Genomic DNA, 12,736 nt, shown 5'->3' with positions numbered 1-12,736 from the left:
AATTAAAAAAAAACAATATAAAATAATTCCAGTGGAATTTTCTCCAAGCCTTTGAAAATTCATTTTATTAGTCCCATGTTTTATTTTACTGCAATTTCTGGTTCTCTCTTCCTGTATCATTTAGACTAATAATAAAAATAGGACAAATTTTGGCTTGCTTACATTTTATAAATATCATGCACTTATACTAAAATTAATTATTCATCTATAAACACTATATTTAGAACTTTAAAAAATTAGCGAGGAAATTATAAATGCCAAGAAATTATCTTTTATTAACAATATTTCTTTTTTAGGCTATAGAAGAGATCTGAAAATATTATATATTATTTTTAAAAACAACCATTGCTATCTGGTTAAATTTCAACTCACAGTGACCCTCTATTTGGTTTCTTGGGCTGTGAGTTTTATAAGAGAAGATGTCCCATCTTTCTTCCACAGGGCAACTGGTAGATTTAAACTGTTCACATGTGAGTTAACAGCCTTATCTATTACCACTGTTCCATCAAGGTGCTAACACCACTAAGGTACTAATTAATAGATTACAATCTTATGTATTATATTGGCAGTACCATGATAAATGGAGAAGAAAATTGAGTGGTTAACAATTTCAGCTTCTTCAACTCCACAATCAACAGTTTTGGCACCAGCAGGTAGAAAATCAAAAGACAAATTGCACTTGGAAAATCTGCTGTCAGGGACCTCTCCAGAGTACTGAGGTGCAGCAATGTCAGTATAGAGACTAAAATGTGCCCAATCCAGAAAATGGTCATTACAATTACTTGTTATACATCAGAGATCTGGACAATGACTAAGGATGAGAAAAAAAGAAACAATGCCTTTGAAATTATGGTGCTGGAGAAAAGTATCGAACATACCATGGACTTTCAGAACAAACAGGTCTGTCTTGAAGAGGGTGAAACCAAGTTTTTCCTTGGAGGCAAAGAGTTTGAGACTTTGTCTCACATACTTTGGCCATGTGACCAGGAGGTACCAGTCCTTGGAGAACCTACATTGTGCTTGGAAGAGTAGAGGGACAGAGCCAGAGAGGAAGATCCTGGATCAGATGGACTAACACAGTAACTAGGGTAATAGGAGTAGGTGTTTCAGGGTCAGTGAGAATGGCTCAGGACAGGGCAGGCTTAAGAGCTATTGCACATAGGGTTGTAGGTGACTCAATGGCACATAACAACAACGTGTATTATATTATTAAACTCTTAGTAGGGAGCTATGGTGACCTAGCAGGTAAGGAATTACACTCCTAACTCAAAGCAGAGGATTAAAGTTTACCAATTGCTCCACACAAGGGCAATGGGCAGTCTCCTCTTGTGTGGCCTCTGAAAATACACTGCATGGTCATCTTCGAGTTGGATCCAACGTGATGGTACATAGTAACAGTAAACTTAGCATAAAGTGGTTATACATCTAAAGAACACAGTATAGGCATTGACCTGAAGTTAAAAATATGTACTTATGCTTTAAAGTTTATAGGAAATCAAGAAATTTTAGAGTATATTGATTAGAAGAATTTTGACAGAACACAGTTCTTCAATAGGGAAAAAATGAAGAAAAAATTGTATCAATATGAATTATTTAGATAACAAAAATATTTTTCTATGTAGCTAATACCCAATGCTTTTCTTTCTGTAATTCTATAATTCTCTAAACATTTGTAAGCATTATTAATTATATTGAAATCTTTGCATTTTATAGTTGTGAAAATAATATATTCTATTCCTGTTCATCTGTGTGCTTGATGTTAGTGATAAAGGTGCTTTTTGTTATACTAGGGTTTAGCCGGACCAGAAGGTAATCCAGGGCCTAAAGGTATAAGAGTAAGTAAACATTTTCATAATTTTTAAGCATATTTGCATGAAAGTAGAATGAAATATACTAAAATGTTTATCAGTTGCACAGTTTCTTAGAAACTTTTTTTTTTTTACATTTAGAGTTTTATTTTTGGGGTTTTCACTTAACAACAACAACATACTTTTTATTGTGATTTGAGTGAATTGGCTTCGTAGTCAACCCTCCGTACATGATTTTTTTTTTTTAGACATTAGTTATAATATCCGTGATGTAATGTGGAATTCCACTTTTCTCACTTCTTCCATACATTTTTCATTTCCATTACTCCTTGTATCCTACCCTTTATTTGCCTTTTGGCTTTACCTTTGGCCAAATAGTACCCTTTTAACTTTATATGGTTAGATGTTCTATAGAGTAAGTGCCTCCTTGGTACAACTGTTCACCAATTAGACTGGCCTGTTGTTTGCCTGAAAGTTTGGCTGCAAGGGTGAGTTTTGTTTCAGAGGCAAAGCATAACTAAAGTGTAAATGGTCTCAACAGTTCTACCAGTCTCTACAGAACCAGGAAGCTTGGCCATTTTTATATTTTTTTGTTTGGTTCAACATTTTTCTCCTACTCTATCTGGTATAATTCATATACTTTGTGCATGCTGCTAGGAGAGGCTATTGTTTGGAGAAAGACATCAAGAATGGAAAGTTGGAGGGTCAGTGAAAGAAAGAAAGATTGTCAAACAGATGGATTAACACAGTGACCTGCAGGCTGTTCATAGGATCACTATGAGTCGTACTAGACTAGATGGCACCTAACAACAACAACAATTATCCACAGTATCTTTTTTTTTTAAGAGTCATTAGCAGTAGTACCCAGGCACTATCTAATTTTTCTACTGTCAGGGCTGTAGAAGTTGAGGTTCATGTAGTCTATTAGTCCTATAGACTAACATTTTTTTCTATATACCTTTTCCGGTTTTTTGGGGGGAGAGGGGTTTTATTTTTGTTTGTTTGGTTGGTTGTTTTGTTGTTGTTGTCAGTTCTTCTTTGATAGGAAGAAAACAATAGTTACACCTTAGATATTTGCTTGTAGACTTTTAAGTCCAGTTATTACTCACCAGAGTAGGATGCAGAACATTGTCTTAGTAGACTTTTATGCCAATCGACCTTGATGTTCTCCAGACTACCATCCTGCATACTCAGAACCACCATCTTATTTTCTCAGTGATTGGTTATGATTAGGAAATATACATTACTTTGGCCTCTGGTGGCTGGGTTATAATATATACATGGATATATTTGCAGCCTGCTAAGAGGACAAACAGGTTCATCCTGGAGTGGGTTAAACCAGGCTCCTCCTTGGAGTCAAGGGTTCTGAAGCTTCATTTGACATATTCTGGTTATGTTGCAAGGCAGTCATTGGAGAAGGACGTTATGCTTTTGAGGGTGGAGGGACAGTGCAGGAGAGGAAGACCCACCATGAGATGAATTGATTCAGTGACTGGGTTAATGAGGGTAGGTGCATCAGAAACTTATAAGATTGGCACAGAATAGAGCAGGGTTTAGAGCTGTTTTATATATGGTCTCTATGAGTCACAGGTGACTTGATGGCACATAAAAACAACATATTTGCAGCATATAATAGTAGAAAAGAAACATCTGCCAAACCTATCTGTGGTCATGGAGATAGTCCTTTTCATATGATGACATCTGTCTTGTCTATCTGCCCATATATCTACTTGTAGATTAACTTTAATTATTGCTAATACACGGAGCTCTGGTTGTTTAGTGGTAAGACACTGTGCTGCAATCCTGAAGGCACGTGGTTTGAATTCACAAGTTGCTCCATGAGAGAAAGATGGGCAGTCTCTTCCCGTGTAATTAACTGCCTCTCAGAATCCACTATAGAGTCCAGCTATGCATCGGTTCTAATTTAATGGTACAAACCACCAACATTGCTTCTAATGCAGGATTAAGTATGTAACAGTGTTTGATTTTATTGACTGCATTTTTGTGTGCACTTTCTCATATCTTCCCTTTCTTTGATATTATGTTAATCATATTTTTCTATGCTGCCCCTCCCATCATCCATCTCAATGTGTCTATTATCTGTTTGCTATTTTTACACTCATCTCTTGTTCCCTTCCTGTCACTAATAACTATTGTCAAATTAACCTTTCAGTGTATAAATTTCTCTTTAACTTTGATAATTTAGACTCTACTATATTCAAATTTTTGTGAGTGGCAGACTTCAGTCAGCTTAATTTCTTCAAGATTCCTCCATTTTATGCAGGTTTATTTTTTGTTCATTCTTTTTGGTATTCCATACTGTTCTATAATGTGCCTATAAAATACCCTTTTTATTCATTCATATTTTGAAGGATATTTGGCTTCAATCTCTTTGCTACTGTAAATAATGCTACAATGAACATGGATGTGCATATACTTCTTCATGTTGCAAAACGTCATCCTTTCTTACACATAATACCATCGAGATCTGTGTAGGGCAGAATAGAACTGCCATGTAGGATTTCAAGGTCGTAAAACTTTTTTGAGTCAGACTTCCCATTTTACTCCAGCAGAAAAAATGATTAGTTCACATTGCTGATCTTACAGGTAGCAGGAGAACTCTAATACAAGTACAAATTGAAAAGATGTTAACATTTGTTCAGTAGCTATTTTCCCTTTTGTGTCAATAGAAAGGCATATTATAATGTTGTTGTTTTTGTTAAGTGCTGTTGAGTCGTAGACTACTCATAGCGACCCTATGAATGAAAGACACCTGAGGACTGTTCATAGAGTTTCTGGAGGCAAGCCATTTCAGAAGTGGATGCCACTCCTGCTCCCAAGCTTGTTTTAATTGGGAAGCTCCACCAAACACTGTCCGCCATGGGTAACTATTATCACATTTAACACATCAGTGTCATACATAGTGTTTAGCATCACAGCAACCACGAGTCACCTCTGTACAGCAATGCACAGAGCAGTGCTATACCACCTAGAAGAATATTTGACAGAAAAACAATTTAAACCATAATTATAATGTACATTTTGTATTCTTTTTAATTGGTTCTCATTATTTAGCATAATGTTTTGTATGTCAGAAATACTTTATTATGCTTATAATATCATTTAAAAATCAATATATATAAACCTTAAATGTTATAATGAAATCACAAACTAAAGTAATTTCCATAATAAGATGAGCTGTGGGAGGATATGAAGAATATTGTCCGTGAAGAATGCAACAGATCTTTAAAAAGGCAAAGAAGAAGAAAAAAAGACCAAGATGGATGACAGATGAGACTCTGAATATTGCATTAGAGTGCTGAAAAGCCAAGGCTAAAGGAAGAAATCAGGAAATTAAAGAGATGAACAGAAAATTTCAAAGGGCAGCTTGGTATGATAAAGAAAGATAATGAAATGTGCAAAGAGCTAGAGTCAGAAAATCAAAAGGGCCAAACTTGCTCAGAATTTCTTAAGCTGAAGGAATTGAAAAACAAATTCAAGCCACAAGTGGCAATACTTAATGACGTTTTGGGCGGAATGTTAAATTACCCAAGAAGTATTAAAAGAAGATAAAAAGAGTATACAGAGTCACTATACCAGAAGGAATTGTCTGACACAGAAGAATTTCATGAAACAACATATGAGCAAGAGCCTGTGATGATGAAGAAAGAAGTTCAAGATGCTCTGAAAGAATTGACAAAAATCAAGACTCCAGTAGTTGATGACATACAAATTAACATATTTCAACATACAGACGCTGCCCTGGATGTGCTCACTAAGTTGCGCCAAGAAACCTGGTTAACTGACTGGAAGAGATCTATATTTTTCCCATTCCAAAGAAAGGTGACCCAACAGAGTGCGGAAATTATCCAACAATATCATTAACATCACATGCAAGCAAGATTTTGCTGAAAATTATCCCAAAACGACCGGAACAGCACATCAACAGAGAACTGCCAGATGTGCAGGCTGTGTTCAGAAGAGGCTGTGGTACTAGGGGTATTATAGCTAATGTTAGATGGATCTTGGCAGAAAGCGGAGAGTATCTGAGAAATGTCTATCTGTGTTTCATTGACTATGCAAAGGCTTTTGACTGTGTGGATCACACAAGCTGTGGCTGACTCTGAGAAAAATGGGAAACCCAGAACATTTGATTGTGCTTATGTGAAACCTATATTTAGTCAAGAGGCAGTCATCAGAATAAAGGACAGAGACACTGCATGGTTCAAAATCAAGAAGGGTGTCTACCAAGGATGTATTCTGTCTCTATATTTTTTCAATCTGTATGCAGAACAGATAATCCGGGATGCTGGGCTGTGTGAGGAGGAATGTGGCATCAGGATTGGTGGAAGAGTCATCAACAACCTGTGTTATGCAGATGGCACAACCCTGCTTGCTGAAACTGAGTAGGACCTGAAGTGCTTGCTACATAAGGTTAAGGACTGCAGCCTCCTATATGGATTGAAGCTCAACATCAAGAAAACAAAGATTCTCACCACTGGGCCAACTAGCAGCATCATTATGCATTGTGAAGAGATTGAAGTTTGCTTGGCTTCACAATCAACACTCTTTGTACCAGCAGCTAGAATATCAAGAGATGAGTTGCACTGAGAAAGTCAGCTGTCACAGACTTCTCCAGAGTACTGAAGAGCAATGACGTCAGGCTGGACTAAGGTGTGCTTGATCCAGGCCATAGTCTTTGCAATTTTATGCTGTGCATCAGAGAGCTTGACAATGAAAAGGGATAATAGAAAAGGGATTGATGTCTTTGAGCTGTGGTGCTGGAGAAGAGTGTTGGATATACCTGGACTGCTAGGAGAAACAGGTTTTATCCTGGAGAGGGTGAAACCAGGCTGTTGCTTGGAGGCAAGAATTATGAAGCTTCGTCTGACATACCTTGAGCATGTTGCAAGGAGGGACCAGTCCTTGATGGAGGGACTGCGCAAAAGAAGAAGACCCTCGATGAGATGGATCGATTCAGTAATTGGGGTAATGGAAGTAGGTGTGTCAGAGACAGTGAGATTGGCACAGGATAGAGCAGGGTTTAGGGCTCTTGTACATAGGGTTGTTATGAGTCAGAAGAGACTCAATGGCACACAACAACAACAACAACAACTTGTATAATACACTCCAAATTAAAATCATATTGAAATCCTGAAAATTAGTAAAAGCAAATACAAACTTCTGAGGCCTTTATCGTTCCTTTAATTATTTAAAATTAAGCAGCACCGTCACATTCAATTAATAGTGATGCCATGTGTTAGGGTATGTACTACATAAGGTTGTAAATGTGTGATTTTTTTTTTTTTTAAGTTTATCACCAGGCTCTTCTGAGAAATCTCAGGGTTAGCTCAAGCTTCTAACCTTTCAGTTACCAGCAAAGCACAATTCTAACATAAAATGCCTTTCAGAAATAATAAATAAAGCTTCAAATTTAAGCAAAATGTACAACAGTGATTCCATACATTTTTAAAAATGCTTAAATATTTAATTTTCTTCCTTATTTTGCTTTCCATTTTGTGAGGTAAGAGAAATATAGCCTATCTATAAGGAAAACAGGTATTCTCACCATTGGACCTATAGGCAACATCTACACAGATAGAGAAGAGATTGAAATTGCCAACATCTTCATCTTGCTTGGATCCACAATCAGTAGAGTTGGTACCATCCGTCAGGAGATCAGGAGACTTGTTCCACTGGAGAAATCTGCATTCAGAGACCTCTCTAAATTATTGGAGAGCAATGATGTTAGTTTGAGGATTGAGGTGCAGCTGAGTCAGTCCATTATCTTTTCCATCACTTGCTATGTATCTGAGAGCTAGACGTAAGGATGACAGAAGAATTGATGCTTTTGAACTGTGGTGTTGGAGAACAGTACTGAATATCCCAAAGACTGTGAAAAGAATCAACAGATATGTGTTGGAGAAGGTGAATCCAGAGTGCTTCGAGGCAAAGGTGATTAAACTTCACCTCACATACTTTGGGCATGTTCCTAGGAGAGGCTGTTCCTTGAAGAGGAACATCATGCGTTGGAAGGTAGAGGGATAGCAAATGATAGTAAGATCCTTGACCAGATGGATAGACACAGTGACTGTGTCAATGGGCTTACATGAGTCAGAGATTGTGAGGATGGTACAAGATAGGACAGGGTTCAGATCTGTTATTCATAGGATCTCTATAATTTGCACTCAACATTATGGCACCGAACAACATCAAGATATTTTCAGCTTTAGTTCTGTGCTCTTTCACTCTCAACTCTTGTGTTAAGTAAAGCTATTATGTAGAAAGTACATGACCTTTTACTTGATTTATGAAGTAGAAGAGTTTAGTGGCCAATTGTATAAGCATTAATGAGCATTATAGTTAGACAGGCTTATTCTACCCTGCCCCCCATCTCCTCTTTTCCTGTTTTGATGACTTTAGATAAGTTCTTCTCAGTGACTTTGTGCTTTATTATTTCTAATGAAACATTTCAAGTAATTGTGAGAATTAAATGAGGATAAAGTTCACAGGCCATTTTTATTTCCAGAAAGAGATCACTAGGTTGATCTCTTCTATCTTAGTCTGGCAGCTCCTCGGAAACTTTTCACCATGGGTGACCCTGCTGGTATTTTATATACCAGGAACAGAGTTTTCATCATTATAGTATCATGCAATATGTCACAGTTTATGAACTGCACCTAACAATATCGATTAAGTAATGATATTTACCATCCCTCAAGTGATTTTTCTCTCCTTTCCTTCAATACTCATCTCATAGGTTTTTTTATCTGCTGTTGCTTTTGTGTGCCACCAAGTCACAACTGACTCATAGCTGACCCTCAGCAGGTTTTCAGAGGCAGTAAATCACAAAGGAGGAGATTGCCTAGCTTTCTCTTATGGAGAAGCTAGTGGATTCAAATTGGGTAACTTTGGAATTGCAGCATAGATTTTTACCAATAGTCTACTTTCTTCTAGGCAAATTTGTCTTCCTGCTACAAAGTTCATATTGAATCTTGTATTCCTGTTGTATATAATTACATTTATTTATTGAACATAATTTATTCCTAATAATGTATACCTTTCTTGAGGATACTGATTTTTGTTTTCACCATTAAAATCTCATGTTTTAGTTACCTATCAGCAGATAACATAAATGCAGAAAATGGATGACTTAAAAAAACAGATTTTTTCCCCTTCATAGTTCAAGAGTCTAGAAGTCTGAATCTAAGATGTGGCATTTAGGGAAAGATCCTTCTTTGTCTATTTTAACCTCTAGTACAGGCAATTCTTAGGGAGTTCTGGTTGCCTAATTGTAAGGAGCTGTGCTGCCATCCCAGAGGCAAGCAGTTCAAGTCCACCAGCTGCTCCTCAGGAGAAAGATGGACAATCTCATTCCTTTTGATTTACAGCTTCTGAAAACTCTTGGGAATGTCATCTATGAGTTGGTTCTGACTCCATGGTACTCAACAACAACATAGGTAATTTTAAACAACTTTCTCAACTTGTAGCCTCACTTAGTCATCAGATAGACTCCATCTTCCTCCTGTGCTTTTTATATAGTTCAAAGTGATTAGGTTTAGAATACAGGCTTTGTTGTTATTGTTATGCACTGTTGAGTTGCCTGCTACTCATAGCTACCCTATTTACAACAGTCATAAACCCTGCTCTATCCTGTACTAACCTTATTGTCTCTGTCTGACACACCTACACCATCACCCCAGTCACTGAATCAACCCATGTTGTTGAAGGTTTTCCTCTCTTGTGCTGTTCCTCCACCCTCCCAAGCATGACATCCCTCTCCAAGGACTGGTTCCTCCTTGCAACATGTCCAAGTGTGTCAGCAAAGCTTCAGAATCCTTGCATCAAAGGAACAACCTGGTCTCACCCTCTCTAGGATAAAACTGTTTATTCTCCTAGCAGTCCATGGTATATTAAACGCTCTTCTCCAGCACCACAGCTCAAAGACATCAATTCTCCCTCTACCATCCCTGGTCATTTCCTAGTTTTCTGATGCATAGCAAGTAGTTGCAAAGACTATTGTGTGGATCAGGCACACCTTAGTCTCCAGACTGACACTGTTGCTCTTCAGTACTTGGGAGAGGTCTCTGACAGCCAACTCTCCCAATGCAATTCATCTTTTAACTTCCTGACTGCTGGTACCAAGAGTGTTATTGTGGAGCCAACCAAACTAAAGCTGTTAACAATATCAATCTCTTTATCGTCTATTATGACGCTGGTGAGAATGTTTGTTTTTTGATGTTATAGAAGGAAACCCAGGATTATATTTGCAGTACATTCCAACATATATTTGGGGGACACAGTTAAATCTTAATTCTCTCATGACCTACCAAACAATAGGCAATGAAAACAGGTTTGTTGAATCCATCCAGACACATATTTCTTCAACCTTGCACCCTTGAAACAGTTGGAAAGAGCCTTCTAACAGGTTTTCCTCCAGCCGTTGCTTACTCTTTGTAATATCTTCTTAACATTAATATTTTATAAATACAGCTAAACATTAGCACAGTATCACAAATCTTCAAAGTCAGTAACTTCTAGTTGTCTCATAAAGCCCTAATTTTTAGATTAAAATTTAGTGTGCATCTTAATCTACTCCTGAATCTGTCACTTAATCTATGAAATTGAAGGAACAGCTTGTTATTTCAACAGGTAAAAACTTTTTAAAAATACTTGGGATTTGTACTGTTCTTGAACATACTCCTTATTTATCAGACCAGATTCTACTCTTTGTGAGGTTTTGTCCAAAGCATTTTATACATAAAATGCAGTCAGTTACTATATACAGACACTCTCTGAACTCTCAGTTATGCATCAGCTTACTGTAACTGTCCTGCTCGGAGAGTTATTATTATTTTTTTTCCACTTACTTACTCATTGCTGTCCAGTCGGAATGGATTCAGAGTTGACCCTTTTTCCAGCCTCTATTTATCAAGATTTTTCATACATTCTAAAGCCTAACTTAGTTGCCAATCTTCGATGTCTTTTAACTGTCTCCACATTGGAATGAACCTCTTCCTTGTCTATATTTCTTATGTTCTTTTGATGCATCTATTCCATCATATGTTTAGCAGAGTATATACTTTTTCCCCCTACCACTATAAAGTTTAGTGAGTGAATGAATTACTTTTACTGATTTTTATTGGCTATATCTCTTCAAATTACATTCCCTATTTAGGGGAGCTCTAGTGTCATAATGATAAAGAATTGTGCTGCCACCCCAGAGGCATGCAGTTCAAATCCACTAGTTGCTCTGCAGGAGAAAGATGAGCAGACAATCTACTCTCATGGAATTTACAGCCTCTGAAAACTTTTCTAGATGGTCAGCTGTTACCATCTCAGTGGTACATAACAAAAGCAAATTTATGGAAATCTCTGGTGGCCAGTGGGTAAGAAATTAAGCTGTCAACCCAAAGGCATGTGGTTATGAGTCAGTTTGACTCAATGGTATAAAGCAACAAGAAACTTATTTTAACTGATGCGATTGATTTGTGACTCCAGGAAGAAGAGCAATATGAGGAATGGAAATATAAATTGCACTGTTAACCCAAAGGCAATACTTCTATGATGGTTTGGATCTACCAGCAAGTCCACAGCATGGATAGGCAATCCCCTCTTGTGTTAGTTACAGCTTCCAAATTCTGCTGGAATGTAGCTTTTCATTGGTTCTAGATGAGTAGCAATGAAAGAGAAATTTAGAACTACATATTGAGTTAATATTCAGATTAAATAATATAAAAAATATTTGCTTGCTTTTAAGGGTTTTATTGGTTCCCCTGGAGAAGTAGGACAACTAGGACCTGAAGGACAGAGAGTAAGTCACTTTCATTTAAATACTGTTTTCTAAAATATATTAATGATTTGTAAATAGATCATAAATTCAAATGTAATAGGAGATATACGTGTAATCTTAGAAAACAGGCCATAGATGAGAAACAATAACTACCAGATACATAAACAGATTCGTTCAAATTTTATTGAATGTTGTTAAAAGAAAGTAATGTGACACAAATAAATCTGGTCATATATTTTCATCAAATGTGAGAAAAATACAAATTGAAATACTAATTAAAAGTATATTTTGTAATTTATAACTCCTTATTTTGAGTGTAAATTCTTTTGTTCTATGATGTCATTAACAGGCCTTGTATTTTGTAATTGAATATGCAGCAAAGAATTCAGCCTTAGAGGATATATGTTTTACTTACTTTAATAATGGAAAATCTTATTGTGGGTTTTAAATGGCAGCATGTCAATTATGACTCAGCAAGCCTTGAACAAGAAATCTGAACTTAGTCCTATCCTGCAGCATCCTCATAATATCAGATATGTTCAAGCCCATTGTTAGTCTCTGTGTCAACCCATCATGTAGAGAACCTTCCTGTCTTTCTCTGACCCTACACCTTTCCCAGCACAGTATATTTTTCCAAGGAATGGCCTCTTCTGACAACATGACCAAAGCATGTGAGATAAAGCGTTATCATTCTTGTCTTTAATGTGAACATCTTGGTTTCACTTCCTCCGTGGAAGACTTGTTTGTTCTTTTGGAAGTCCAGCATTTTTTGCCAACACAACAGTTCAGCTGCATTGGTTCTTCTTCTGTTATCTTTATCCATTGTGAAGCATTCAGATACTTAGGAAGCAACTGAAAATAGCATGGCTTATCTCATTGCACTGTAGTCTTTTAACTAACATCCTTGCTCTTTAGCACATTGAAGAGGTCCTTGACAACAGATTTTTTTCCTTTTTTAAAACTAATTTTAATGAACATTTACAGAGATTTTGGATTTCCGTTAATTCATTTATGCGCTTTTCTCCCTGCCCACCCCACTACCCCCAGTTCGATCTTCTCTTTTAAAAATAAAAGAAAAATTCCTTCATTGGTATACAATCCCCCCACACCACTCCCTCCCGCTGCCCTGAGTATA

At 36.9% G+C, this 12,736-nt stretch overlaps 1 protein-coding gene across 1 annotated transcript in view; it reads left to right on the top strand.

Moving 5' to 3' along the window:
* Positions 1 to 12,736, top strand: part of COL24A1 (collagen, type XXIV, alpha 1) — a 548,498-nt gene that overhangs the window by 134,386 nt on the left and 401,376 nt on the right. The window contains exons 10-11 of the mRNA XM_006898370.1: positions 1,791 to 1,835; positions 11,569 to 11,622. Of these exons, the coding sequence (XP_006898432.1) occupies positions 1,791 to 1,835; positions 11,569 to 11,622 (99 nt within the window). The remainder of the gene's footprint in view (positions 1 to 1,790; positions 1,836 to 11,568; positions 11,623 to 12,736) is intronic.

Source organism: Elephantulus edwardii, unplaced genomic scaffold, assembly GCF_000299155.1.
Source record: "Elephantulus edwardii isolate Elephantulus edwardi_28Jun2011 unplaced genomic scaffold, EleEdw1.0 scaffold00227, whole genome shotgun sequence".
Classification (NCBI taxonomy): domain Eukaryota; kingdom Metazoa; phylum Chordata; class Mammalia; order Macroscelidea; family Macroscelididae; genus Elephantulus; species Elephantulus edwardii.
The sequence above is the reverse complement of the archived record's forward strand: the minus strand, read 5'-3'. Positions and strand labels throughout refer to the sequence as shown.